We start from the raw sequence: 25,000 nt of genomic DNA, 5'->3' as shown, positions 1-25,000 counted from the left end.
TGTCCTCATCACTTTTTGTTCTGTTTTTAAAAGTTCTCCCTGCTACAGTAAGTCAGTTCCCACTGCCCACAGCCTCTCACCCCAATCCAGCCTCACCCCTCTCTTCCTTCACCTCTCTCTCCCTCCTCACCCCTCTCTCCCTCCTCACCCCTCTCTCCCTCCTCACCCCTCTCTTCCTTCACCTCTACCTCCTCACCCCTCTCTCCCTCCTCACCCCTCTCTCCCTCCTCACCCCTCTCTCCCTCCTCACCTCTCTCTCCCTCCTCACCCCTCTCTCCCTCCTCACCCCTCTCTTCCTTCACCTCTACCTCCTCACCCCTCTCTCCCTCCTCACCCCTCTCTCTCCCTTCAGCTCTCTCCCTCCTCACCCCTCTCTCCCTCCTCACACCTCTCTCCCTCCTCACCCCTCTCTCCCTCTCTTCAGCTCTCTCTCCCTTCACCTGTCTCCCTCCTCACCCTCTCTCCCTCCTCACCCCTCTCTCCTTCCTCACCCATCTCTCCCTCCTCACCCCTCTCTCTCTCCCTTCAGCTCTCTCTTCCTTCACCTGTCTCCCTCCTCACCTCTCTCTCCCTCCTCACCCCTCTCTCCCTCCTCACCCCTCTCTCCCTCACCCCTCTCTCTCTCACACCCCTCTCTCCCTCACCACTCTCCCCTTTCTCCTTCACATCTCTCTTCCTTCTCTCCCTCTCCTCACCTTACAGACTCGTCCAACCCGTGCCACTCTAATGTGGCTGTAGTATGGTGTCTGCTCCTGGCTCTTCTCGGTAAAGAAGTAGTAGATTTTATCGTCATCTCCGGTAGTACTGCCCTCACTCTCCCTCACCAGGGCACTGCCCACAAAGTCAGCCTCTGGGGAAACAGAAACACACTGAGAGTCAGGAATGATCCAATCTAAAATAATGCTTTTCCCAGAAATAGAACATATCCATATTTAATAAGAGGCAGAACAGAAGCCGCTGCTATAGTCAAGGCAGGGTGACATGAAGACCAGGTGACTTGAAGACCAGGTGACTTGAAGACCAGGTGACTTGAAGACCAGGTGACATGAAGACCAGGTGACTTGAAGACCAGGTGACATGAAGACCAGGTGACTTGAAGACCAGGTGACATGAAGACCAGGTGACTTGAAGACCAGGTGACTTGAAGACCAGGTGACATGAAAACCAGGTGACTTCAAGACCAGGTGACTTGAAGACCAGGTGACATGAAGACCAGATGACTTGAAGACCAGGTGACTTGAAGACCAGGTGACATGAAGAACAGGTGACTTGAAGACCAGGTGACATGAAGACTAGGTGACATGAAGACCAGGTGACTTGAAGACCAGGTGACATGAAGACCAGGTGATATGAAGACCAGGTGACTTGAAGACCAGGTGACTTGAAGACCAGGTGACATGAAGACCAGGTGACTTGAAGACCAGGTGACATGAAAACCAGGTGACTTCAAGACCAGGTGACTTGAAGACCAGGTGACATGAAGACCAGATGACTTGAAGACCAGGTGACTTGAAGACCAGGTGACATGAAGACCAGGTGACTTGAAGACCAGGTGACATGAAGACTAGGTGACATGAAGACCAGGTGACTTGAAGACCAGGTGACATGAAGACCAGGTGACATGAAGACCAGGTGACTTGAAGACCAGGTGACTTGAAGACCAGGTGACATGAAGAACAGGTGACTTGAAGACCAGGTGACTTGAAGACCAGGTGACATGAAGACCAGGTGACTTGAAGACCAGGTGACATGAAGACCAGGTGACTTGAAGACCAGGTGACTTGAAGACCAGGTGACTTGAAGACCAGGTGACATGAAGACCAGGTGACTTGAAGACCAGGTGACATGAAGACCAGGTGACATGAAGACCAGGTGACTTGAGCATGAAAATGAACATTGGTTCTTTGGCCAGTATGGTCCTTCCAATCAGCGGGAAGAGGCTATGGGTATAGGTTCTTTGAGAGGAGCCGTTGTAGCCCCGGGGAACTCACCATGAAACCAGCGAGTGGGTGCCTCCTCTGTCCTCACCATGGGATAGGGGTCGTTACGCCGGATGTCCGGAGAGCACTGGAACTCATACTGAGACGCCGTGTACATCTGCTGGTCTGGAACAATACAGGAACAGCAATGGTTATTGGTAAGTTTACATTGCAGAATAAGTATGACACATTAGCATTGAGCATAAACTTAAATTGTGAATAATATGCCCCCCATAAAATGAGTGTTAAAATGTGTGTTCTTTTTTTGTTGTTGTACTTTTTTGCATCTACACCTGGCCAGAAACATTGGTCACATGTTTGGTGACAGAACACATCTCAATAAAGGATATACACTAGTCGTATATACAGGGTCTAAGAATGGTTGTTTTACCCACGATGAGGCCAGTGTAGCCTGTTGCAGGTCCATACGGACACTTCTCTCTACCCTCCTCAAACTCAGACGACACTTTAAAACTCTCCTCATCCTACACAGGAGAACAGGAGGTTACGGAGGCTAGTAACACAGTGGTAGAGCATAATATGGTTCATATCGTGTCAATTACTGTGGAAAGAGGGAGACAGTCGACCCACACAATACCATGCAGGAGTTAGTTAGCTAGAACATGAAATTACCTTTGAACATGCATAAAATCTGTCTATTTTTTTATTCTATGAGTGTGTGTAGGTTGTGTACTGTACTGCAGGTTACTTACTATGTACGCACAAAGAGGTTTGAAGGCGTGAGTCCCACACATGTAGAGATGAGTGGAATTAAATCTCTGGAGAAACCTGATGTGGTTATAACACTCTGTCTGTTGAGAGAGAGATAATATATCAACAAGAGGGAGAGAGAGAGAGAGAGAGAGAGGTAGAGGGAGAGAGGGTGGGAGAGAGAAAGAGAGAGGGAATAAGGTTGTTTAGAGAGAGAGTTAAACTGTGTATGATGAATGATACATGAGATAGAATTCCCACACATATTGAGATGAGTAGATTTAAACCTCCCTTGGAGAGAGACAGATGGAGGGAGAGAGGGAGGGAGACAGAAAGAGAGAGTAAACCTTGAGGTGATTACCTCACAGAGAAAAAGAAAGAGAGAGAAAGTGGAGAGGATGGATGAGAAAAAATAGAGAAAGACATACCTTATCGTCTTTCCCTTTGCTCAGACACTGCTGCTTCTGCTCCTCCGAGGCTTCCCATTCAATCTGATACAATATATATATATATATATATATATATATATATATATAGAGAGAGAGAGAGAGACAGAGAGAGATGGATGGAGACAGACAGACAGACAGACAGACAGACAGACAGACAGACAGACAGACAGACAGACAGACAGACAGACAGACAGACAGACAGACAGACAGACAGACAGACAGACAGACAGACAGACAGACAGACAGACAGACAGACAGACAGACAGACAGACAGACAGACAGACAGACAGACAGACAGACAGACAGACAGAGAGAGAGAGAGAGAGAGAGGGAGAGGGAGAGGGAGAGATAGAGACAGAGAAAGACACACAGAGAGAGAGAGGCAGACAGAGGGAGAGACAAAGAGAGAAAGAAAGAGAGAGAGACCAGAACATTAACAAGGGTTCTAGATTTCCAACATTTTTATGGCAGGGTGTCAGGTGAAACAGGGTGTTGAGTTTCTGTCCTAGTGTGGCTAGATACAGTGACAGATCTGCATTATTATGTTCCATAAGGTACAACTAGACAGTAGGCTAATGCTCCTGGAGAAACAGTCACTGCGTCCCAATCTCCTTTCTCTTGAGGTGTACACTCGTTCACTACAAGAAGGAGTTCGACCACATTTTTCATATCAGTCATATCTTTAAAATCATTGAAGAGAAGTGAGCCAAGTTATCATTACTCAGTACTGGTAGCCCTTGTATATAACCAAGTTATCATTACTCAGTACTGGTAGCCCTTGTATATAGCCAAGTTATCATTACTCAGTACTGGTAGCCCTTGTATATAGCCAAGTTATCATTACCCACTACTTGTAGCCCTTGTATATAACCAGGTTATCATTACTCAGTACTGGTAGCCCTTGTATATAACCAGGTTATCATTACCTAGTATTGGTAGCCCTTGTATATAACCAGGTTATCATTACCTAGTATTGGTAGCCCTTGTATATAACCAGGTTATCATTACCCAGTATGGGTACCCCTTGTATATAGACACGTTATCATTACCCAGTACTGGTACCCCTTGTATATAGACACGTTATCATTACCCAGTATGGGTACCCCTTGTATATAGCCAAGTTATCATTACTCAGTACTGGTAGCCCTTGTATATAGCCAAGTTATCATTACTCAGTACTGGGAGCCCTTGTATATAGCCAAGTTATCATTACTCAGTACTGGTGGCCCTTGTATATAGCCAAGTTATCATTACTCAGTACTGGTAGCCCTTGTATATAACCAGGTTATCATTACCCAGTATGGGTACCCCTTGTATATAGACACGTTATTGTTACTCAGTACTGGTAGCCCTTGTATATAACCAGGTTATCATTACTCAGTACTGGTTAGCCCTTGTATATAATAAGGGTTATCATATATGCCATTTAGTACCCTTTTATCCATAGACACAGTCATTGTGCATACATTCAGTACTGGTGGTCCTTGTATATAACCCAGGTTATCATTACCCAGTATGGGCGCCATGCTCTACCAACTGAGCTACAGAAGGACCACACACGTTATTGTTACTCAGTACTGGTAGCCCTTGTATATAACCAAGTTATCATTACTCAGTACTGGTAGCCCTTGTATATAACCAGGTTATCATTACCCAGTACTGGTAGCCCTTGTATATAACCAGGTTATCATTATCCAGTACTGGTAGCCCTTGTATATAGCCAAGTTATCATTACTCAGTCCTGGTGGCCCTTGTATATAACCAGGTTATCATTACCCAGTATGGGTACCCCTTGTATATAGACACGTTATTATTACTCAGTACTGGTAGCCCTTGTATATAACCAGGTTATCATTACCCAGTATGGGTACCCCTTGTATATAACCAGGTTATCATTACCCAGTACTGGTAGCCCTTGTATATAACCAGGTTATCATTACCCAGTATGGGTACCCCTTGTATATAGACACGTTATCATTACTCAGTACTGGTAGCCCTTGTATATAACCAGGTTATCATTACCTAGTGCTGGTAGCCCTTGTATATAACCAGGTTATCATTACCCAGTATGGGTACCCCTTGTATATAGACACGTTATCATTACCCAGTACTGGTACCCCTTGTATATAGACACGTTATCATTACCCAGTATGGGTACCCCTTGTATATAGCCAAGTTATCATTACCCAGTACTGGAACCCCTTGTATATAACCAAGTTATCATTACCCAGTACTGGAACCCCTTGTATATAACCAAGTTATCATTACTCAGTACTGGTAGCCCTTGTATATAACCAAGTTATCATTACTCAGTACTGGTAGCCCTTGTATATAGCCAAGTTATCATTACTCAGTACTGGTAGCCCTTGTATATAGCCAAGTTATCATTACTCAGTACTGGTGGCTCTTGTATATAGACACGTTATTGTTACTCAGTACTGGTAGCCCTTGTATATAGCCAAGTTATCATTACTCAGTACTGGTAGCCCTTGTATATAACCAAGTTATCATTACTCAGTACTGGTAGCCCTTGTATATAACCAAGTTATCATTACTCAGTACTGGTAGCCCTTGTATATAGCCAGGTTATCATTACCCAGTATGGGTATATAACCAAGTTATCATTTGTATATAGCCAAGTTATCATTACCCAGTACTGGAACCCCTTGTATATAACCAAGTTATCATTACTCAGTACTGGTAGCCCTTGTATATAGCCAAGTTATCATTACTCAGTACTGGTAGCCCTTGTATATAGCCAGGTTATCATTACCCAGTATGGGTACCCCTTGTATATAGCCAAGTTATCATTACCCAGTACTGGAACCCCTTGTATATAACCAAGTTATCATTACTCAGTACTGGTAGCCCTTGTATATAACCAAGTTATCATTACCCAGTACGGGTAGCCCTTGTATATAGACACGTTATTGTTACTCATTTCACTGTTAGTCTACACCTGTTGTTTACGAAGCATGTGCCAAATAAAATTAGATTTGAATCTATTTGAGGAATTATCCTCAGCTCCTGACTGCATGTGCTGCAGCTCCAGTGAAGGAGCCGAGGCAAACATTTCACCCGTTTGCTACAACACCTTGCCTTTTTCAGCAAGGAGCAACATAGTCTCATCACATTGTAAAGAGTCCATGTCACCGCGGAAATGAACTGGACTGCACGAACGCACGAACGCTCGGCTGTCCCGTCTTCAGTCAGCTGTAAGATCCACCCAAAAATATAAAGGTCATGACGGTTATTTCATTTTCATGACGGTCTTCATCCATACTGGTGGGTTAAACGATGATCCGGTAATCGTGCCAGCCCTAGATGGTACAAGGTGGGTTTGTTAACCTAGCAATAGAGGTGCTCAGTGTAAAAGACCTGGGAGGGGTAGGATCCTAAATGATCTACTGTAAGTTCCCTGATATCACACTCTCTCTCTCTCTTACAGTGCGAGCTGTGCTGTCTGAGATGTCTGTGGCGTTGAGAGCGAACACGGCCCCTCGGGCCCCCACGTAGAGAAGACCCATGTCCTCCTCTAGTAGCAGAGTACTGTAGTTCACTACTGAGGACTGGAAACGCCTGCAGCCCAACAGACCTGGGGGGAGATAGAGGGATGAGAGAAGGGCAGAAGAGAGGGAGGGTGAGAGAGAGAGAGAAGGGGAGAGAAGAGGGAGAGAGAAGGAGAGAGACAGAATGGGAGAGGGAGAGAAGTTGAGCGAGAGAGAGAATGGGAGAGAGGGAGAGAGAGTGTGTGTGTGAAGATGTGAGAGAGTGTGTGTGTGTGAAGATGTGAGAGAGTGTGTGTGAAGGTGTGAGAGTGTGTGTGTGTGTGTGTGTGTGTGTGTGTGTGTGTGTGTGTGTGTGTGTGTGTGTGTGTGTGTGTGTGTGTGTGTGTGTGTGTGTGTGTGTGTGTGTGTGTGTGTGTGTGTGTGTGTGTGTGTGAGAGAGAGAGAGAGAGAGAGAGAGAGAGAGAGAGAGAGAGAGAGAGAGAGAGAGAGAGAGAGAGAGAGAGAGAGAGAGAGAGAGAGAGAGAGAGAGAGAGAGAGAGAGAGAGAGAGAGAGAGAGAGAGAGAGAGAGAGAGAGAGAGAGAGAGAGAGAGAGAGAGAGAGAGAGAGAGAGAGAGAGAGAGAGAGAGAGAGAGAGAGAGAGAGAGAGAGAGAGAGAGAGAGAGAGAGAGAGAGAGAGAGAGAGAGAGAGAGAGAGAGAGAGAGAGAGAGAGAGAGAGAGAGAGAGAGAGAGAGAGAGAGAGAGAGAGAGAGAGAGAGAGAGAGAGAGAGAGAGAGAGAGAGAGAGAGAGAGAGAGAGAGAGAGAGAGAGAGAGAGAGAGACAGAGAGAGAGAGAGAGAGAGAGACAGAGAGAGAGAGAGAGAGAGAGAGAGAGAGAGAGAGAGAGAGAGAGAGAGAGAGAGAGAGAGAGAGAGAGAGAGAGAGAGAGAGAGAGAGAGAGAGAGAGAGAGAGAGAGAGAGAGAGAGAGAGAGAGAGAGGCAGAGAGAGAGAGAGAGAGAGAGAGAGAGAGAGAGAGAGAGATGGAGGAAAGAACAATTTATTAAAGTGACCTCTAACATGTACACCCTGACCCCATTGACACTGCTACTCTCTCTCTCTCTCTCTCTCTCTCTCTCTCTCTCTCTCTCTCTCTCTCTCTCTCTCTCTCTCTCTCTCTCTCTCTCTCTCTCTCTCTGTGTGAACCTGACTCAGCAGCCTAGTATCTGCTCTAATTAGTTCTAAAGTTGAGAGGCTGTGAGATAGTAATGACCAGACACAGAGGGGTACTAGTGTGTGTGTGAACTTTACACTACATGTACTTACAGCCTAGTGCTGGCCTCTATTGCTAACCTAGTGTACAGCTAAACTGCAGAAGCCAGCTGTACAAGATGAGTGCAACAATGACTCTACCATCACAGGTACAGTACAACAGACACACCCACATACAGAAGGAGTGTCCTCGGGCAACAGCAATGTAATTAGCCTTTTGGATTCGTTATAACACTTTTTTGGTTACTACATGATTCCATACATGTTATTTCCTAGTTTTTTATGTTATCGCTATTATTCTATAATGTAGAAAATAGTAAAAATGTAGAAAAACCCTAAAATGAGTAGGTGTTGTAATATCTTTGACTGGTAGAGTACATCCATATGTTCAAAGCCTGTTTCATAGAGAATGTAACAATCTGGACTATACAGCTCTGGAAGAAATGAAGAGACCACTGAAAAATGATCCGTTTCTCTGGTTTGACTATTTATAGGTATGTGTTTGGGTAAAATTAACATTTCTGTTTTATTCTATAAACTACTGACAATGTTTCTCCCAAATTCCAAATAAAAATATTGTAATTTAGAGCATTTATTTGCCGAAAATGCAACTGGTCAAAATAACAAAAAAAGATGCATTGTCAGACCTCGAATAATGCAAAGGAAATAAGTTCATATTCATTTTTTAACAACACAATACTAATGTTTTAACTTAGGAAGAGTTCAGAAATCAATATTTGGTGGAATAACCCTGATTTTCATTCACAGCTTTCATGCGTCTTGGCATGTTCTCCACCAGTCTTTCACATTAATGTTGGGTGACTTTATGTCACTTCTGGCGCAGAAATTCAAGCAGCTCGTCTGTGTTTGATGGCTTGTGATCATCCATCTTCCTCTTGATCACATTCCAGAGGTTTTCAATGGGGTTCAGGTCTGGAGACTGGGCTGGCCATGACAGGGTCTTGATCTGGTGAGATGAGTCATCTCGCAGTGTTTGTCATTATACCCTGATGAAGACAGCTTGTCTGTCGAAACGTTGGACATAAACATTATTGCATCTGAGCTCCTAGAGTGTGAGGCTTTCCTTTATTTTTTTAAGTGTTCTACTCCGCTAGCCAGCACCTAAATAGGTGCGTTTCTTTCTCCTCTAGGTCCTCCATCCACACCTTGATTGACCTGGCTGTGTGGCATGGAGCATTGTCCTGCTGGAAAAAACAATCCTCAGAGTTGGGGAACATTTTCTTCCAGGACAACCTTGGCTTGATTCATGCGTCCTTCACAAAGACAAGTCTGTCTGATTCCTGCCTTACTGAAGCACCCCCAGATCATCACCGATCCTCTGCCAAATTTCCCAGTGGGTGCAAGACCTGGAGAGGCCTACAAGCCACAGTGTCTCGCACAACACTTTTGCTATTTTGACCAGTTGTAATTTTCTGCAAATAAATGCTCTTAATGACAATATTTTTATTTGGAATCTGGGAGAAATGTTGTCAGGAGTTTATAGAATAAAACAGAAATTGTAATTTTACCCAAACACATACTTATAGTAAAAGCAGAGAAACTTTTGCAGTGGTCTCAATGTTTTCCAGAGCTGTATGCAGTAACTTATATTGAAGAGATGGTGATAAAGTCTAAATAGGGTTTGGTGTTTGGTGTGTGGTAGTCTAAATTCAGTGTACTTGTCTTCAAATGCCATTTCCCCAAAGTTAGACTTTTGCCAACTATTTTTCTTCAATTTATGTGCGGCGATCCTTAGATTCTCCAAACTTGCCCAGAGGGAATTCTTGATATGTTGTACATTTTTTATTCTAAATAACATTTTCCTTTGAGAAATGTGCCCAAAATGTACTTTACGTACATCTCTTTAGTATTTTAGAGATAGAAAGATGTAAAAAATATTTGGACATTTGTAGGAGGATAAATACCCATTGAACAAAGGACAGGCTGCCAGAAATCATTTCCATTCAAGCTGGCCAGTGTGGCAGCCATCTCGGCGCCAAGGCTTTGTATAACACAATGAGATGAAAATCCTTCCTGTTATACTTCAAATTCAACCTCAATACTCAGTCAACTCCACTGAAGATTATGTGGGTGCCTCAGACATTCATCTGGATGTGATCAGTGTGATCAGTGTATACTACAATACATTCTCATGTCAGTCTATCTGTGTCTCTAATACAGGACTGTGATCAAAGTCATCATCATTGTGTTAGGGAACCCTTTTTGTTTCCTCAGTAGAAACATTTTTGGTTCCAGGTAGAACTATTTTTAGTTCCAGTTAGAATCCTATGTGGAAAGGGTTCTACATGAAACCCAAAGGGTTCTACCTGGAACTAATAGGGGCTATTCGAAGGGGTCTCCTTTGGGGACAGCCGAAGAACCCTTTTAGGTTCTAGATAGCACTTTTTTCTGAGGGTGTAGGCTACAGCAGTGACTAGGGTCTGGGAATCATGATGGACTGTCTTGGTCATTTTGAAAAGGGGAGAAAAAATCAGTGAGGGTCCTCTTCAGACAGACAACTCTCCCAACAAATCACCAGTGTGGCTATGTGGAGATGAAAATGCAGGCAGGAATTGTGCTCATGAAAAACTCTTACCATAACCTGTAGGCAGACATGCCAGAAGGTCATGATTCTAAACCAAAGTTTGCAGGCAAGACCTTTTAGTGAAGGCAGTTGTGAAATGGACTCATTAAAAATAACCTCAGTGATCTCCATCTAGCTAGCTACTAGTTTGTGTCCGGGGGATGTTTACGCTAGGGCAGCCAGTGGATAAGGCAGTGCCCTCTCCTTTATGCCAAACTGACATCTAAGTACAGACGTGTATGTTAGAATATTGGTACATTGTGGGAGTCATCCTTAATTAAGAATATACTTATCTGAGCTCTGTGAAGGTACTAGTAGCTAGTAGCATCTTAGCTGTTATTAAGAAGACACTTATCTAAGGCCATGGCTGAATGGTCACACATTTCACAAATAATTAAAAAGAGTTCCAAAGGGTTCTTCAGTTGTCTCTGTAGGAGAACCCGTTTTGGTTCCTTGTAGGATCCTCTGTGGAAAGGGTTATTCCTGGAACAAAAAAGGTCTCTTCAAAGGGTTCTCCTATGGGGACAACCAAAGAACCCTTTTAGGTTCTAGATAGCACCTTTTTTATAAAACATATTTTACAATGAGTGTACTGTGTAGCTCCTTTCTTTATGGGCTGATTTCCATGGACTGACAATTGCTTCTCTATGGGCTGATTTCCCTGGACTAACAAGTGCTTCTCTATGTGCTGATTTCCCTGGACTGACAATTACTTCTCTATGGGCTGATTTCCCTGGACTGACAATTACTTCTCTATGGGCTGATTTCCCTGGAAAACAGGTGCTTCTCTATGGGCCGATCTCCCTGGACTAAGAAGCACCTCCAAGGGACAACCTCTACTGTGTGTTAGTTTAGAAATAGACTAAGTCTGTCTGGGAAACCACCCTTACATGCTTTATATGTATTAAACTAGGTTGCTGGATAACTTGGTAGAGAATGGTGAAGTTAGGCCGTGTGTTGCTCATGTGAATGTCCAGTCTAACTGTGTTTGTGTTGCTCATGTGAATGTCCAGCCTAACTGTGTTTGTGTTGCTCATGTGAATGTCCAGCCTAACTGTGTTTGTGTTGCTCATGTGAATGTCCAGCCTAACTGTGTTTGTGTTGCTCATGTGAATGTCCAGCCTAACTGTGTTTGTGTTGCTCATGTGAATGTCCAGCCTAACTGTGTTTGTGTTGCTCATGTGAATGTCCAGCCTAAGTGGTACATTTGTCTTTCATTTCTTATAAGAGGTTTGAAATCCCATCTTTCTTAATTTTTTGACTTCCCATAGGGATTACAGTTTTCTCAGTCGCTTTGGCGACTAGGCATTAGTTCCTTGCATAAGCCATTACATGCAAAATTGTTGAACTATTTGTCATAAACTGTCAAGCATAGTTTTACACACATTTCTATTAGACCTTTTGTACAAACACGTGAATTGATGAATCGTGCAGGTGAATTTGACCCTCACTCATGAAGGAATGTAAAGTGTTAGTCCAACCAACAATCAACCAGTTGTCTATATTGCTCAAATGTGCATCTCATGAAGAATCAATTGGCAAGCATATATAGACAGACCACAACACAGAGTTGCAATTTTCCAATAATGGATGGACCAGGAAACGAACAGGGTCAACAGCCAAGAGGAGGAAGAAGAGGAGCAAGGATGCGTGGTGGAAGGCAAAACAGAGGAAGAGGCAGAAGAGGACATAGGCGCATATCTGATGACATAAGGGCCACTATTGTAGACCATGTTGTCAATCATGGCCTTACAATGGCTGAGGCGGGTCAAAGGGTGCAGCCGAATATTGGGAGATCAACCGTGTCCTCAATAGTTCAAACGTTCCGAAGAGAGAACAGGTATGTCCACCAATGTACAGTGCACTGTTACTGTATATAAGCAGTAAACTGTATACTTCCTACAATGCTTCATATTACAGTAGTCCACTTGTATTTCACAGCATACAGAAATATACTCTATACAGATACATACTGCACCTTACATGCACCCACCTGTATGTTTTACAGTAAAATGTGTGTTCGCATAGTTTTTGTTTATGTGAAAGTGTGCGATGCATCACTGCATTTCCCCACATAGGACTGCAAGAATACCTCAAACCAGGTGGCAGAGGATGCCTTTTCACACCTCAACAGGAGGAGGCTATTTGCACCATGGTCCGAGCAAACAATGCCACAAGACTCAGGGAAATACAAAGGACCATTATAGAAGACAACGATGTCTTTGAAAACATCCATACAGTTAGCATCTCAACCATCGACAGGGTGCTGCATAGAAACCAGATGAGTATGAAACAGCTGTACCGTGTACCATTCCAAAGGAATGAGGACAGAGTTAAGGAGCTACGTTACCAGTATGTACAGGTAAAACATATATCTATGTAACTACTTTACAGCAACATTTTATAGAGATACAGAGTACAGTAAGCATAAACTGCACACATTTCCATTGCTGTGGAAGGAACATGCAATATATGTACATGTTATGTCACTCTTCCTTACCAAAACAAATTCAACTGTGTGTTCTGGGATATAGCGTATAATGGAGTTGGAATCAAGTGAACCCTCTCACAACTTTGTATACGTGGATGAGGCTGGCTTCAAACTGACCAACGGCAGAAGGCAGGGTCGGAATATCATCGGTCACAGCTACTGTGGATTTGCCAGGCCAACGGGGAGGAAATATCACCATGTGTGCTGCTATTTCGGAGCATGGTGCCCTAACTCATATCCCCCTTATAGGGCCACACAACACCCAGCATCTACTCAACTTTTTAAAGACTCTCTACAGGGCTCTCATCTCTGATGATGAGAGGGGTCTGTTTAGAGAGGATTTTCCAAAGTATGTGGTCATTTGTGATAATGTGAGTTTCCATCGATCAAACATCATAAGTCAATGGTTTGTGACCCACCCGAGGATGCTCATAGAATTCCTCCCTCCTTATTCACCATTCCTTAACCCAATTGAGGAGTTATTTTCAGCATGGAGGTGGAAGGTGTACGATCGTTAGCCATACACACAGATGACCCTGCTGGCTGCAATGGATGCAGCATGTGAGGACATCACAGTAGACGCCTGCAGAGGATGGATAATGCATTCCAAAAGATTCTTTCCACGTTGCATTGGAAGAGAAAATATCCAGTGTGATGTGGATGAGAATATGTGGGCCGACAGACAGGAACGTCTGGATATGTAGAGACAGCACAACAGTGCTGCGGGCAAAGTTGTGCCTTAGGGGTGGTTTCCTGTGTTTCTTTCTAATTTAGTTTTTTTCCTTTGTGCCCCTTGGGTTGTCCAGTCTCTTTCAATCAATAACCCACATACAGTAATATGTAAATAGTACTGTTGAAATTGATATATGCCATAGAAGTGCAGCCTTGTGCATTTTCAATACAGTAACTGTCATCCAAACTGTAGCCTAAGTTTACATCAGGTAATACTGTCAAAGTACACAGTTACATTGACAACATGCCTAAACATTTTGACGACATTGTTCGTGAACAATGACTCAATGACTCAATGACTCAGTGACTTATCATTCTGATGAAACTGACATGATCATTGGCATGAATATTTACTTTTGAGAGATGTACTAAGGATTTTTAGTGACTGACTAGCTTTAGAAACATATCTATTGTATATTGCAGTTTGTACAAATTGTTCTGAGAAATGCACTTATTATTTTGCACATGTTAGGGATGATGTGAAAAATGCACCAAAGCGACTGAGAAAAACTGTAATCAGACACAAAGGACAGCGGCCATAGTACATTCCTTCTGGGTGATTGTATAACCAGCCTATTCTATTCTCTCCCCTGGAATCATGTGAGATGTCCTCTGCAAGCACAACTGTGAAAGACAAGGCCATTCACACACACTGATGCATGTGCATCCACGCATAACCCACACTCACACACCCACACACAATATACACAATGTGCCTGTCATTGGGAGCAGAGACAATGAGTGTGTTGCAGCGACAATGAGTGTGTTGCAGAGACAATGAGTGTGTTGCAGCGACAATGAGTGTGTTGCAGAGACAATGAGTGTGTTGCAGAGACAATGAGTGCTTGCAGAGACAATGAGTGTTTGCAGAGACAATGAGTGTGTTGCAGAGACAATGAGTGTGTTGCAGAGACAATGAGTGTGTTGCAGAGACAATGAGTGTGTTGCAGAGACAATGAGTGTTTGCAGAGACAATGAGTGTGTTGCAGAGACACACCCAACACACAAATAGGCGAACACATGAATGCACACACACCTAAGAGGAATGACAACATCACCCTTCCTTCCTCCCTCACACACACAATCCAAGCGTGGTAGAGGGAGAGAGAGGATCCAGAGGTCACTGGGGGGTCAGGGGATACTAACGGTCAGGGTTCAACTCCGCCTCAGGCTGGGGTTTAATCCCATCAGGGTTGACCTGACAGTACATGGTGAGAATTATTCATGGACCTTAGTTTGACCAGCTACGGCTAAACTTGACTGGGAATACACATACTGGAATGTCCCATACCGTCTCTGCTATTCAACTCATTAATGAGTGATTCTGTTTGTCACCTTTAATTACAGTGTGTTTGTGTTTATGAGAGAGGGAGAGATCCTGTGTACTTTATTTACTGAGTAAATATGTTGAAGGGGCCTCAGCTGATCAGGTAAGAAATTCAGAACACAGTTTTCAGAAACATTTGAAGTCAGAAGTTTACATGCACCTTAGCCCAATACATTTAAACTCAGTTTTTCACAATTCCTGACATTTAATCCTAGTAAAAATGCCCTGTTTTAGGTCAGTTAGGATCACTACTTTATTTTAAGAATGTGAAATGTCAGAATAATAGTAGAGAGAATGATTTATTTCAGCCTTTGTTTCTTTCATCACATTCCCAGTTGGTTAGAAGTTAACATACCCTCAATTAGTATTTGGTTGCATTGCCTTTAAATTGTTTAACTTGGGTCAAACGTTTCGGATAGCCTTCCACAAGCTTCCCACAATAAGTTGGGTGAATTTTGGCCCATTCCTCCCGAGAGAGCTGGTGTAACTGAGTCTGGTTTGTAGGCCTCCTTGATCGTCCACGCTTTTTCAGATCTGCCCACACATTTCTGATAGGATTGAGGTCAGGGCTTTGTGATGGCCACTCCAATAGCTTGACTTTAAGCCATTTTCCCACAACTTAGGAAGCATGCTTGGGGTCTTTGTCCATTTGGAAAACCCATTTGCGACCAAGCTTTAACTTCCTGACTGATGTCTTGAGATGTTGCTTCAATATATCCACATAATTTCCTCCCTCGTGATGCCATCTATTTTGTGAAGTGCACCAGTCCCTCCTGCAACAAAGCACCCCCACAACATGATGCTGCCACCCCTGTGCTTCAAGGTTGGGATGGTGTTCTTCGGCTTGCAAGCCTCCCCCTTTTTCCTCCAAACATAACGATGGTCATTACGGCCAAACAGTTATATTTTTGTTTCATCACACCACCTCTTTAAGGAATACCTAGGATAGGATAAGTAATCCCTCTCACCCCACCCCCCCTAAGTTTTAGATGCACTATTGTTAAGTGACTGTCCCACTGGATGTCATAAGGTGAATGCACCAATTTGTAAGTCGCTCTGGATAAGAGCGTCTGCTAAATGACTTAAATGTAAATGTAAATGTAGGACATTTCTCCAAAAAGTACGATCTTTGTCCTCATTGCAATTTGCAATTGCAAACCGTAGTCTAGCTTTTTTATGGCGGTTTTGGAGTAGTGGCTTCTTCCTTGCTGAGCGGCCTTTCAGGTTATGTCGATATAGGACTCGTTTTACTCTGGATATAAATGCTTTTGCACCTGTTTCCTCCAGTATCTTCACAAGGTCCTTTGCTGTTGTTCTGGGATTGATTTGCACTTTTTGCACCAAAGTACGTACATCTCTAGGAGACAGAACGCGTCTCCCTCCTGAGCGGTATGATGGCTGCGTGGTCCCATGGTGTTTATGCTTGCGTACTATTGTTTGTACAGAGGAACGTGGTACCTTCAAGCATCAGAAGCTTCTAAAGGCATTACATAATTTTCTGGAATTTTAAAGGCACAGTCAACTTAGTGTATGTAAACTTCTGACCCACTGGAATTGTGATACAGTGAATTTTAAGTGAAATTATCTGTCTGTAAACAATTGTTGGAAGAATTACTTGTGTCATGCACATAGTAGATGTCCTAACCGACTTGCCAAAAGTCATTAAAAGAGTTTTAATGATTCCAACCTAAGTGTATGTAAACTTTCAACTTGAACTGTATATGCACTCAAACATGTGTTATGTTGATACACATTAAGCATAGAATTGTGTGCATCCGCCAATCTTCTCACCACTAGTCTCTTTACCACCTATGTACAAGGTCAACACACAAGGCTTCTTTCCCATACCGACTGTGTCACAGTACCATGTCTTCATTTTGGAGATCCAGGAATGTAACTAAAACTTCACACACATTAATGTCTACTTGCCCTAATCCACTCTTAACCTTTCTTTCTGTTGATCTTTCATGTCACATTTTATTCATTTATCAGTAGTGAGGGCATGTATTTTCTTACTGGCCACCTGTGGGGGTTGAACCCACAACCCTGGCGTTGCAAGCACCATGTTCTACCAACTGAGCCACACGGGATCTTTCAAACTATGTAATGTTTCCAGTGGAAGTCACCACCTCCCAAAGCATCAATCAGACTCAGCGATAGGCTATGATGTAGATCCAGAAAGTAAACATCATAGTGGGTCAATTTCCGCTACAACTAAGAGGGTTGAAGCGCGAGGCTCAACTTCTCCCCCGTTTTGGTGCCCTGGCTTCCACGCTGTGAACAAAGTGAAGGGAACCCGTGCACATGTGCAGATACTGTGTGTGACTGTGTGAGAGCAAAGTCTTGCATCTCACTCATCTCAATATCTGCGGTGCTGCTCGTGGCAACATAATTTCGCTGTGTCTACCTTTCAGGTTAGGTGTGTATTTTAACCACCCCGTGGTGGGCTTGGAGTGTTGCCATGGTAACGTTTATATGAAAGAGATTAGTCAAAGTGTGCAGATAAAAGCCACAGTGATGGCAGGCCAAAAATACAGACTTAAGAAAGAGAAGGAGGAGAGAATAAAGACTTGAAGGAAGAAAGAGAGAGGGAGCCAAGTGTAATAGAGAGGAGGGATTGGTGTGGCAAGCAAGTAATGGAGAAAAAGGAGAGGAATGAGAAAAGACATGGGAAAGGACATGAGAAAGGACATGAGAAAGGACATGGGAAAGGACATGAGAAAGGACATGGGAAAGGACATGAGAAAGGACATGGGAAAGGACATGAGAAAGGACATGAGAAAGGACATGGGAAAGGACATGGGAAAGGACATGGGAAAGGACATGGGGAGAAAGGACATGAGAAAGGACATGAGAAAGGACATGGGAAAGGACATGAGAAAGGACATGAGAAAGGACATGGGAAAGGACATGAGAAAGGACATGGGAAAGGACATGAGAAAGGGGAAAGGACATGGAAAGGACATGGGAAAGGACATGGGAAAGGACATGAGAAAGGACATGAGAAAGGACATGGGGAAGGACATGAGAAAGGACATGGGAAAGGACATGGGAAAGGACATGGGAAAAGGACATGAAAGGACATGGAAAAGGACATGAGAAAGGACATGGGAAAGAACATGAGAAAGGACATGGGAAAGGACATGAGAAAGGACATGAGAAAGGACATGAGAAAGGACATGAGAAAGGACATGGGAAAGGACATGGGAAAGGACATGGGAAAATGACATGGGAAAGGACATGAGAAAGGACATGGGAAAGGACATGAGAAAGGACATGGGGAAGGACATGAGAAAGGACATGAGAAAGGACATGGGAAAGGACATGGGAAAGGACATGGGAAAGGACATGAGAAAGGACATGGGAAAGGACATGGGAAAGGACATGGGAAAATGAGAAAGGACATGAGAAAGGACATGGGAAAGGACATGGGAAAGGACATGAGAAAGGACATGGGGAAGGACATGAGAAAGGACATGGGAAAGGACATGGGAAAGGACATGGGAAAAGGACATGGGAAAGGACATGAGAAAGGACATGGGAAAGGACATGAGAAAGGACATGGGAAAGGACATGAGAAAGGACATGAGAAAGGACATGGGAAAGGACATGGGAAAGGACATGGGAAAGGACATGAGAAAGGACATGAGTGGTAGAGAGATAAATTGTCGATTTAGAATGAGGACATGAGAAAGGACATGGGGAAGATAAGGAGAAGAGGAGTATGGGAAAGGACATGGGAAAGGACAGGAAAGAAGAAGGACATGAGAAGGACATGGGAAAGGACATGGGAGGAGATGGGAAAGGACATGAGAAAGGACATGGGAAAGAGAAGGACATGGGAAAGGACATGAGAAAGGACATGAGAAAGGACATGGGAAAGGACATGAGAAAGGACATGGGAAAGGACATGAGAAAGGACATGGGGAAGGACATGAGAAAGGACATGAGAAAGGACATGGGAAAGGACATGAGAAAGGACAGGGAAAGGACATGAAGAGGACATGAGAAAGGACATGGGAAAGGACATGGGAAAGGACATGGGAAAGGAGATGGGAAAGGAGATGAGAAAGGACATGAGTGGTAGAGAGATAAATTGTCGATTTAGAATGAGTGAGATAAGAGAAGAGGAGTAGAGAAGGGAGGAGAAGAGGAGAGAAGGGGGAGAAGAGGAGAGAAGGGAGGAGAAGAGGAGAAAGGGAGGAGAAGAGGAGAGAGGGAGAGAGAGAGAGGGGGAGAAGAGGAGAGAAGGGAGGAGAAGAGGAGAGAGGGGGGGGAGAAGAGGAGAGAAGGGAGGAGAAGAGGAGAGAAGGGGGAGAGAGGAGAGAGGAGAAAGAAGGGGGAGAAGAGGAAAGAAGGGGGGAGAAGAGGAGAGAAGGGGGAGAAGAGGAGAGAAGGGGGAGAAGAGGAGAGAAGGGAGGAGAAGAGGAGAGAAGGGAGGAGAAGAGAGAAGGGAGGAGAAGAGGGAGGGGGAGAAGAGGAGAGAAGGAAGGAGAAGAGGAGAGAAGGGGGAGAAGAGGAGAGAGGGAGGAGAGGAGAGAAGGGGGGGAGAAGAGGAGAGAAGGGGGAAGAAGAGGAGAGAAGGGAGGAGAAGAGGAAAGAAGGGGGAAGAAGAGGAGAGAAGGGGGGAGAAGAGGATAACCATTGGCCAAATAGACTCTTCCAGATGTGATTGCATAAAACCACAGTCAGATTTGTATTCAGAGAGACACACACACACACACACACACACACACACACACACACACACACACACACACACACACACACACACACACACACACACACACACACACACACACACACACACACACACACACACACACACACACACACACACACACACACACACACACACACACACACACACACACACACACACAGGTGTGAGAGTACAGCTGTCCTTTTTTCTCTGTCTCCCTCTCTCTTGCTCTGTTTTAAGCTCAAACATTACGGCCTCCCAGAGTTAGTCGTTTGCACAGCAGATTATCGAATAAGAGAGACAGAAAGAGAGAGAGAGAGAAATAGGGAGAGGGATGGGGAGAGGGATGGGGAGAGGGATGGGGAGGAGAGGGTTACCAAAGCAATCATTTTCTCCTGGCCTTGTTGTGTCTTTGGCAATGCCGGCTTAAGTGATATGACATGCTATTTTATAAAACCATTTCTCTGTAATTAATATTAACTGATTAAGCTAATCATGTAACTGTAATCAACTAGAAAGTTGAGGCACCACGAAATAATGTTTATAGAGCTCTTATCTTCCGACTAAACTCTTAAAGACCTAGTAGTCTTTTACATCAGGAGCAATCAATATTTAATCGTCACTTTATTCAGTCTCATCTTCACGAAACCTGGCTAACAAGTTGAATCAGCAATACAAAATTGGGTTTAATTATTTATTTACTAAATACCTAAATAATCACACAGAATTACATCTACACAGAATGGGAGATACATTGATTACAAATGATGTCATAAAGGAAAACGGCTGGTTACACAAAGAAAGGGGGTTGGGTTTTGAATGAAAGAGTGGGAAGACTGAGTAACAAAGCGGGAAGCTATGCTATCGTATGCTATCTTATGCATTCTAAATGACCACCCATTTGGAAAAGGAAATTGTAAGGAATATTTACTCTGAGCTGCGCTTCAATAGGTTGGTCGTGGATGGAAGGCCGGGTTGCCCAGCTGGGATCTCTTGTCCTCTGAAGAATGTCTCTGGTGGTAAAGTGGATACGTTGTGGTATTGTTGTGTGTCTTAGACGGGATACGTCGTCTGTCCTTTCCTTGCTCAAATTTACAGCGGCTGCTGCTAACTCAACGGCTAGGAGGTATCACTTCTGGAGTGAAGAGTTCAAAGTTCATACCAAGTTTCCATAATTTTAATCTCGTGCTATATTCTGGCTGGGGTAGTCGAAATTCGATCGTCACCTTCACATTGAACACGATGCTAATTTCGTTAGGTTATTATCTGAGCCCTTTTAACGTAGGACCGTCGTCCTCACGTCCTCGGAACAGAACGTTGAATTTTCGTCAACTGGTTTATATAGTGGTGAAAGAAGGGCGTGTTTCATAGTTTACAACCAAAGTTTGTTCACTTGGGCGGGGCCTCTGAGTGAGCAGAGTTTCTCTATGACAAACCGTCCTCTCATTTAAGAAGCTAAAATTACATTTAATCTTTTCACAAATAGTTTCATATTTAAACATTTAAATTGCACAACAATTCCATGTGAATCTGATAACGAGAATGTGTCAACTTTCCAAGATACAGTTTATGTCATCCTGTCATTAGTGGTAATGTCTCAGACAGCAACTGATCTGAGATCATATTCATTAAGTGCCAACGCATATTTTCAACTGGTTGGATTACCGAAATATGGTTCCGTTTCCCACCTTTCAATGTTACCAGACTCTCTATGTTACAAAGGCTTTACAAGAGTCAACTCTATAAAGTAGAGAGAGCGAAAAGGGGAAAGGTATTTATGGGGGTCATAAACCTCCCCCAACAGGCCAACGTCATGACACCCTCTACATATCTATTGTGTGTGCGTGCGTGCGTGCGTGCGTGCGTGCGTGCGTGCGTGTGTGTGTGTGTGCGTGTGTGTGTGTGCTTACCGCTGGTAGTCACAGTGATCCTGGGGGTGACATCCAGGTCTATGGGGGCTCTGAAGGGGTATCCTCCCGCTACACCACAGCTCAGGAGCAGGAGAAGGGAGGACAGGGCAGAACACACACATACTGCCATCTACACACACACCCACCAGGGGGAGAGAGTTGCCCTCTGACTACTCCTCAGAGAGGAGGACACACACACACACTGTGGAAAAACACACTCTCCTTCGCACGCTCATGCATCCATTCACATGAACACACACTAGTGAGCTGCCGTTCTCCTACTATTCAGAGCAAGAAACTTGCACACTCACTCTCCCGCTCAAGCAAAGAAACACTATCACTTCGACACACACACACTGGAAGGCAGTCCTCTCTTCTCTCGGCAGACACACACACATATACACATATACAGCACACCGATGCCAACAAGCACTGGATTCTCTCTCCCTCTGGTCTGAAGGCTGAACCGGCTGGTTCATCGACTTGCTGCAGGTTCCATCTAGAGAGAAAACATGTCAGACTTTATCCAGTGTCATCTATACATGTCCAATCTACGTATTGCTGCCAGGAACTGTTGTCAAACTCCAAACTATTCAGTAGTGTACATTTATGCATTCAGCAATCATTAACATCACAACCAAAGCAATCCTTACTGAGACATCACAACCACATGAATCATTACAGTAACATCACAACCACATGAATCATTACAGTAACATCACAACCACATGAATCATTAATCATTAACACCACAACCACAGCAATCATTAACATCACAACCACATGAATTATTACAGTAACATCACAACCACATGAATCATTACGGTAACATCACAACCACAGCAATCATTACGGTAACATCACAACCACAGCAATCATTACGGTAACATCACAACCACAGCAATCATTTAGATCACAAGCACATGAATCATTACAGTAACATCACAACCACATGAATCATTACGGTAACATCACAACCACATGAATCATTACGGTAACATCACAACCACAGCAATCATTACGGTAACATCACAACCACAGCAATCATTTAGATCACAAGCACATGAATCATTACAGTAACATCACAACCACATGAATGATTACGGTAACATCACAACCACATGAATCATTACGGTACCATCACAACCACATGAATCATTACGGTAACATCACAAGCACAGCAATCATTACAGTAACATCACAACCACATGAATCATTAACATCACAACCACATTAATCATTACAGTAACATAACAACCACATGAATCATTACAGTAACATCACAACCACATGAATCATTACGGTAACATCACAAGCACATTAATCATTATGGTAACATCACAAGCACATTAATCATTATGGTAACATCACAACCACAGCAATCATTACGGTAACATCACAAGCACAGCAATCATTACAGTAACATCACAACCACATGAATCATTACGGTAACATCACAACCACATGAATCATTATGGTAACATCACAACCACATGAATCATTACGATAACATCACAAGCACAGCAATCATTACAGTAACATCACAACCACATGAATCATTAACATCACAACCACATTAATCAATACAGTAACATCACAAGCACATTAATCATTATGGTAACATCACAACCACAGCAATCATTAACATCACAACCACATTAATTATTACGGTAACATTACAACCACATGAATCATTACAGTAACATCACAAGCACATTAATCATTATGGTAACATCACAACCACAGCAATCATTAACATCACAACCACATTAATTATTACAGTAACATCACAACCACATGAATCATTACAGTAACATCACAACCACATGAATCATTATGGTAACATCACAAGCACATTAATCATTATGGTAACATCACAACCACATGAATCATTACAGTAACATCACAACCACATTAATCATTATGGTAACATCACAACCACATGAATCATTACAGTAACATCACAAGCACATGAATCATTATGGTAACATCACAAGCACATTAATCATTATGGTAACATCACAAGCACATGAATCATTATGGTAATCATTATGGTAACATCACAAGCACATCACAACCACATTAATCATTATGGTAACATCACAACCACAGCAATCATTAACATCACAACCACATGAATCATTACAGTAACATCACAAGCACATTAATCATTATGGTAACATCACAACCACATGAATCATTACAGTAACATCACAAGCACATTAATCATTATGGTAACATCACAACCACAGCAATCATTAACATCACAACCACATTAATTATTACGGTAACATCACAACCACATTAATTATTACGGTAACATCACAACCACATTAATCATTATGGTAACATCACAACCACATGAATCATTACAGTAACATCACAAGCACATTAATCATTATGGTAACATCACAACCACAGCAATCATTAACATCACAACCACATTAATTATTACGGTAACATCACAACCACATTAATTATTACGGTAACATCACAACCACATTAATTATTACAGTAACATTACAACCACATTAATTATTACGGTAACATCACAACCACATTAATTATTACGGTAACATCACAACCACATTAATTATTACGGTAACATCACAACCACATTAATTATTACGGTAACATCAAAACCACAGCAATCATTACTGTAACATCATAACCACAGCCATCATTACTGTAACATCATAACCACAGCAATCATTAACATCATAACCACAGCAATCATTAACATCAAAACCACAGCAATCATTAACATCAAAACCACAGCAATCATTACTGTAACATCATAACCACAGCAATCATTACTGTAACATCATAACCACAGCAATCATTAACATCATAACCACAGCAATCATTAACATCAAAACCACAGCAAGCATTACTGTAACATCATAACCACAGCAATCATTACTGTAACATCATAACCACAGCAATCATTAACATCATAACCACAGAAATCATTAACATCAAAACCACAGCAATCATTACTGTAACATCATAACCACAGCAATCATTATCATCATAACCACAGTAATCATTAGCATCATAACGACAGAAATCATTAACATCATAACCACAGAAATCATTAACATCATAACCACAGCAATCATTATCATCATAACCACAGCAATCATTATTATCATAACCACAGAAATTATTATCATCGTAACCACAGCAATCATTTTCATCATAACCACAGCAATCATTATTATCATAACCACATAAATTATTATCATCATAACCACAGCAATCATTTTCATCATAACCACAGCAATCATTTTCATCATAACCACAGCAATCATTAATAAAATAACCACAAAAATCATTAGCATCATAACCCTGCAAT

General features: G+C 42.9%; 2 protein-coding genes across 2 annotated transcripts in view; both read right to left on the bottom strand.

Annotated features, from left to right (window-relative positions):
* Positions 1-2,580, bottom strand: part of LOC124042238 (semaphorin-4G-like) — a 14,741-nt gene extending 12,161 nt beyond the window's left edge. Inside the window, exons 1-4 of the mRNA XM_046360655.1 lie at positions 2,560-2,580; positions 2,371-2,464; positions 1,992-2,105; positions 696-850 (exon numbers count right to left, since the gene is read on the bottom strand). Of these exons, the coding sequence (XP_046216611.1) occupies positions 696-850; positions 1,992-2,105; positions 2,371-2,464; positions 2,560-2,580 (384 nt within the window). The remainder of the gene's footprint in view (positions 1-695; positions 851-1,991; positions 2,106-2,370; positions 2,465-2,559) is intronic.
* A 55-nt stretch (positions 2,581-2,635) lies between these two features.
* LOC124042237 (semaphorin-4G-like) overlaps positions 2,636-25,000 on the bottom strand; it is a 23,221-nt gene continuing 856 nt past the window's right edge. The window contains exons 2-5 of the mRNA XM_046360653.1: positions 21,643-22,141; positions 6,586-6,734; positions 3,119-3,181; positions 2,636-2,791 (exon numbers count right to left, since the gene is read on the bottom strand). Coding sequence (XP_046216609.1) covers positions 2,636-2,791; positions 3,119-3,181; positions 6,586-6,734; positions 21,643-21,772 — 498 coding nt within the window. The 5' untranslated portion in view covers positions 21,773-22,141. The remainder of the gene's footprint in view (positions 2,792-3,118; positions 3,182-6,585; positions 6,735-21,642; positions 22,142-25,000) is intronic.

This window comes from Oncorhynchus gorbuscha, linkage group LG08 (assembly GCF_021184085.1).
Source record: "Oncorhynchus gorbuscha isolate QuinsamMale2020 ecotype Even-year linkage group LG08, OgorEven_v1.0, whole genome shotgun sequence".
Taxonomy (NCBI): domain Eukaryota; kingdom Metazoa; phylum Chordata; class Actinopteri; order Salmoniformes; family Salmonidae; genus Oncorhynchus; species Oncorhynchus gorbuscha.
Note: the sequence above shows the minus strand (reverse complement) of the source record. Positions and strands in the feature narration are given on the sequence as shown.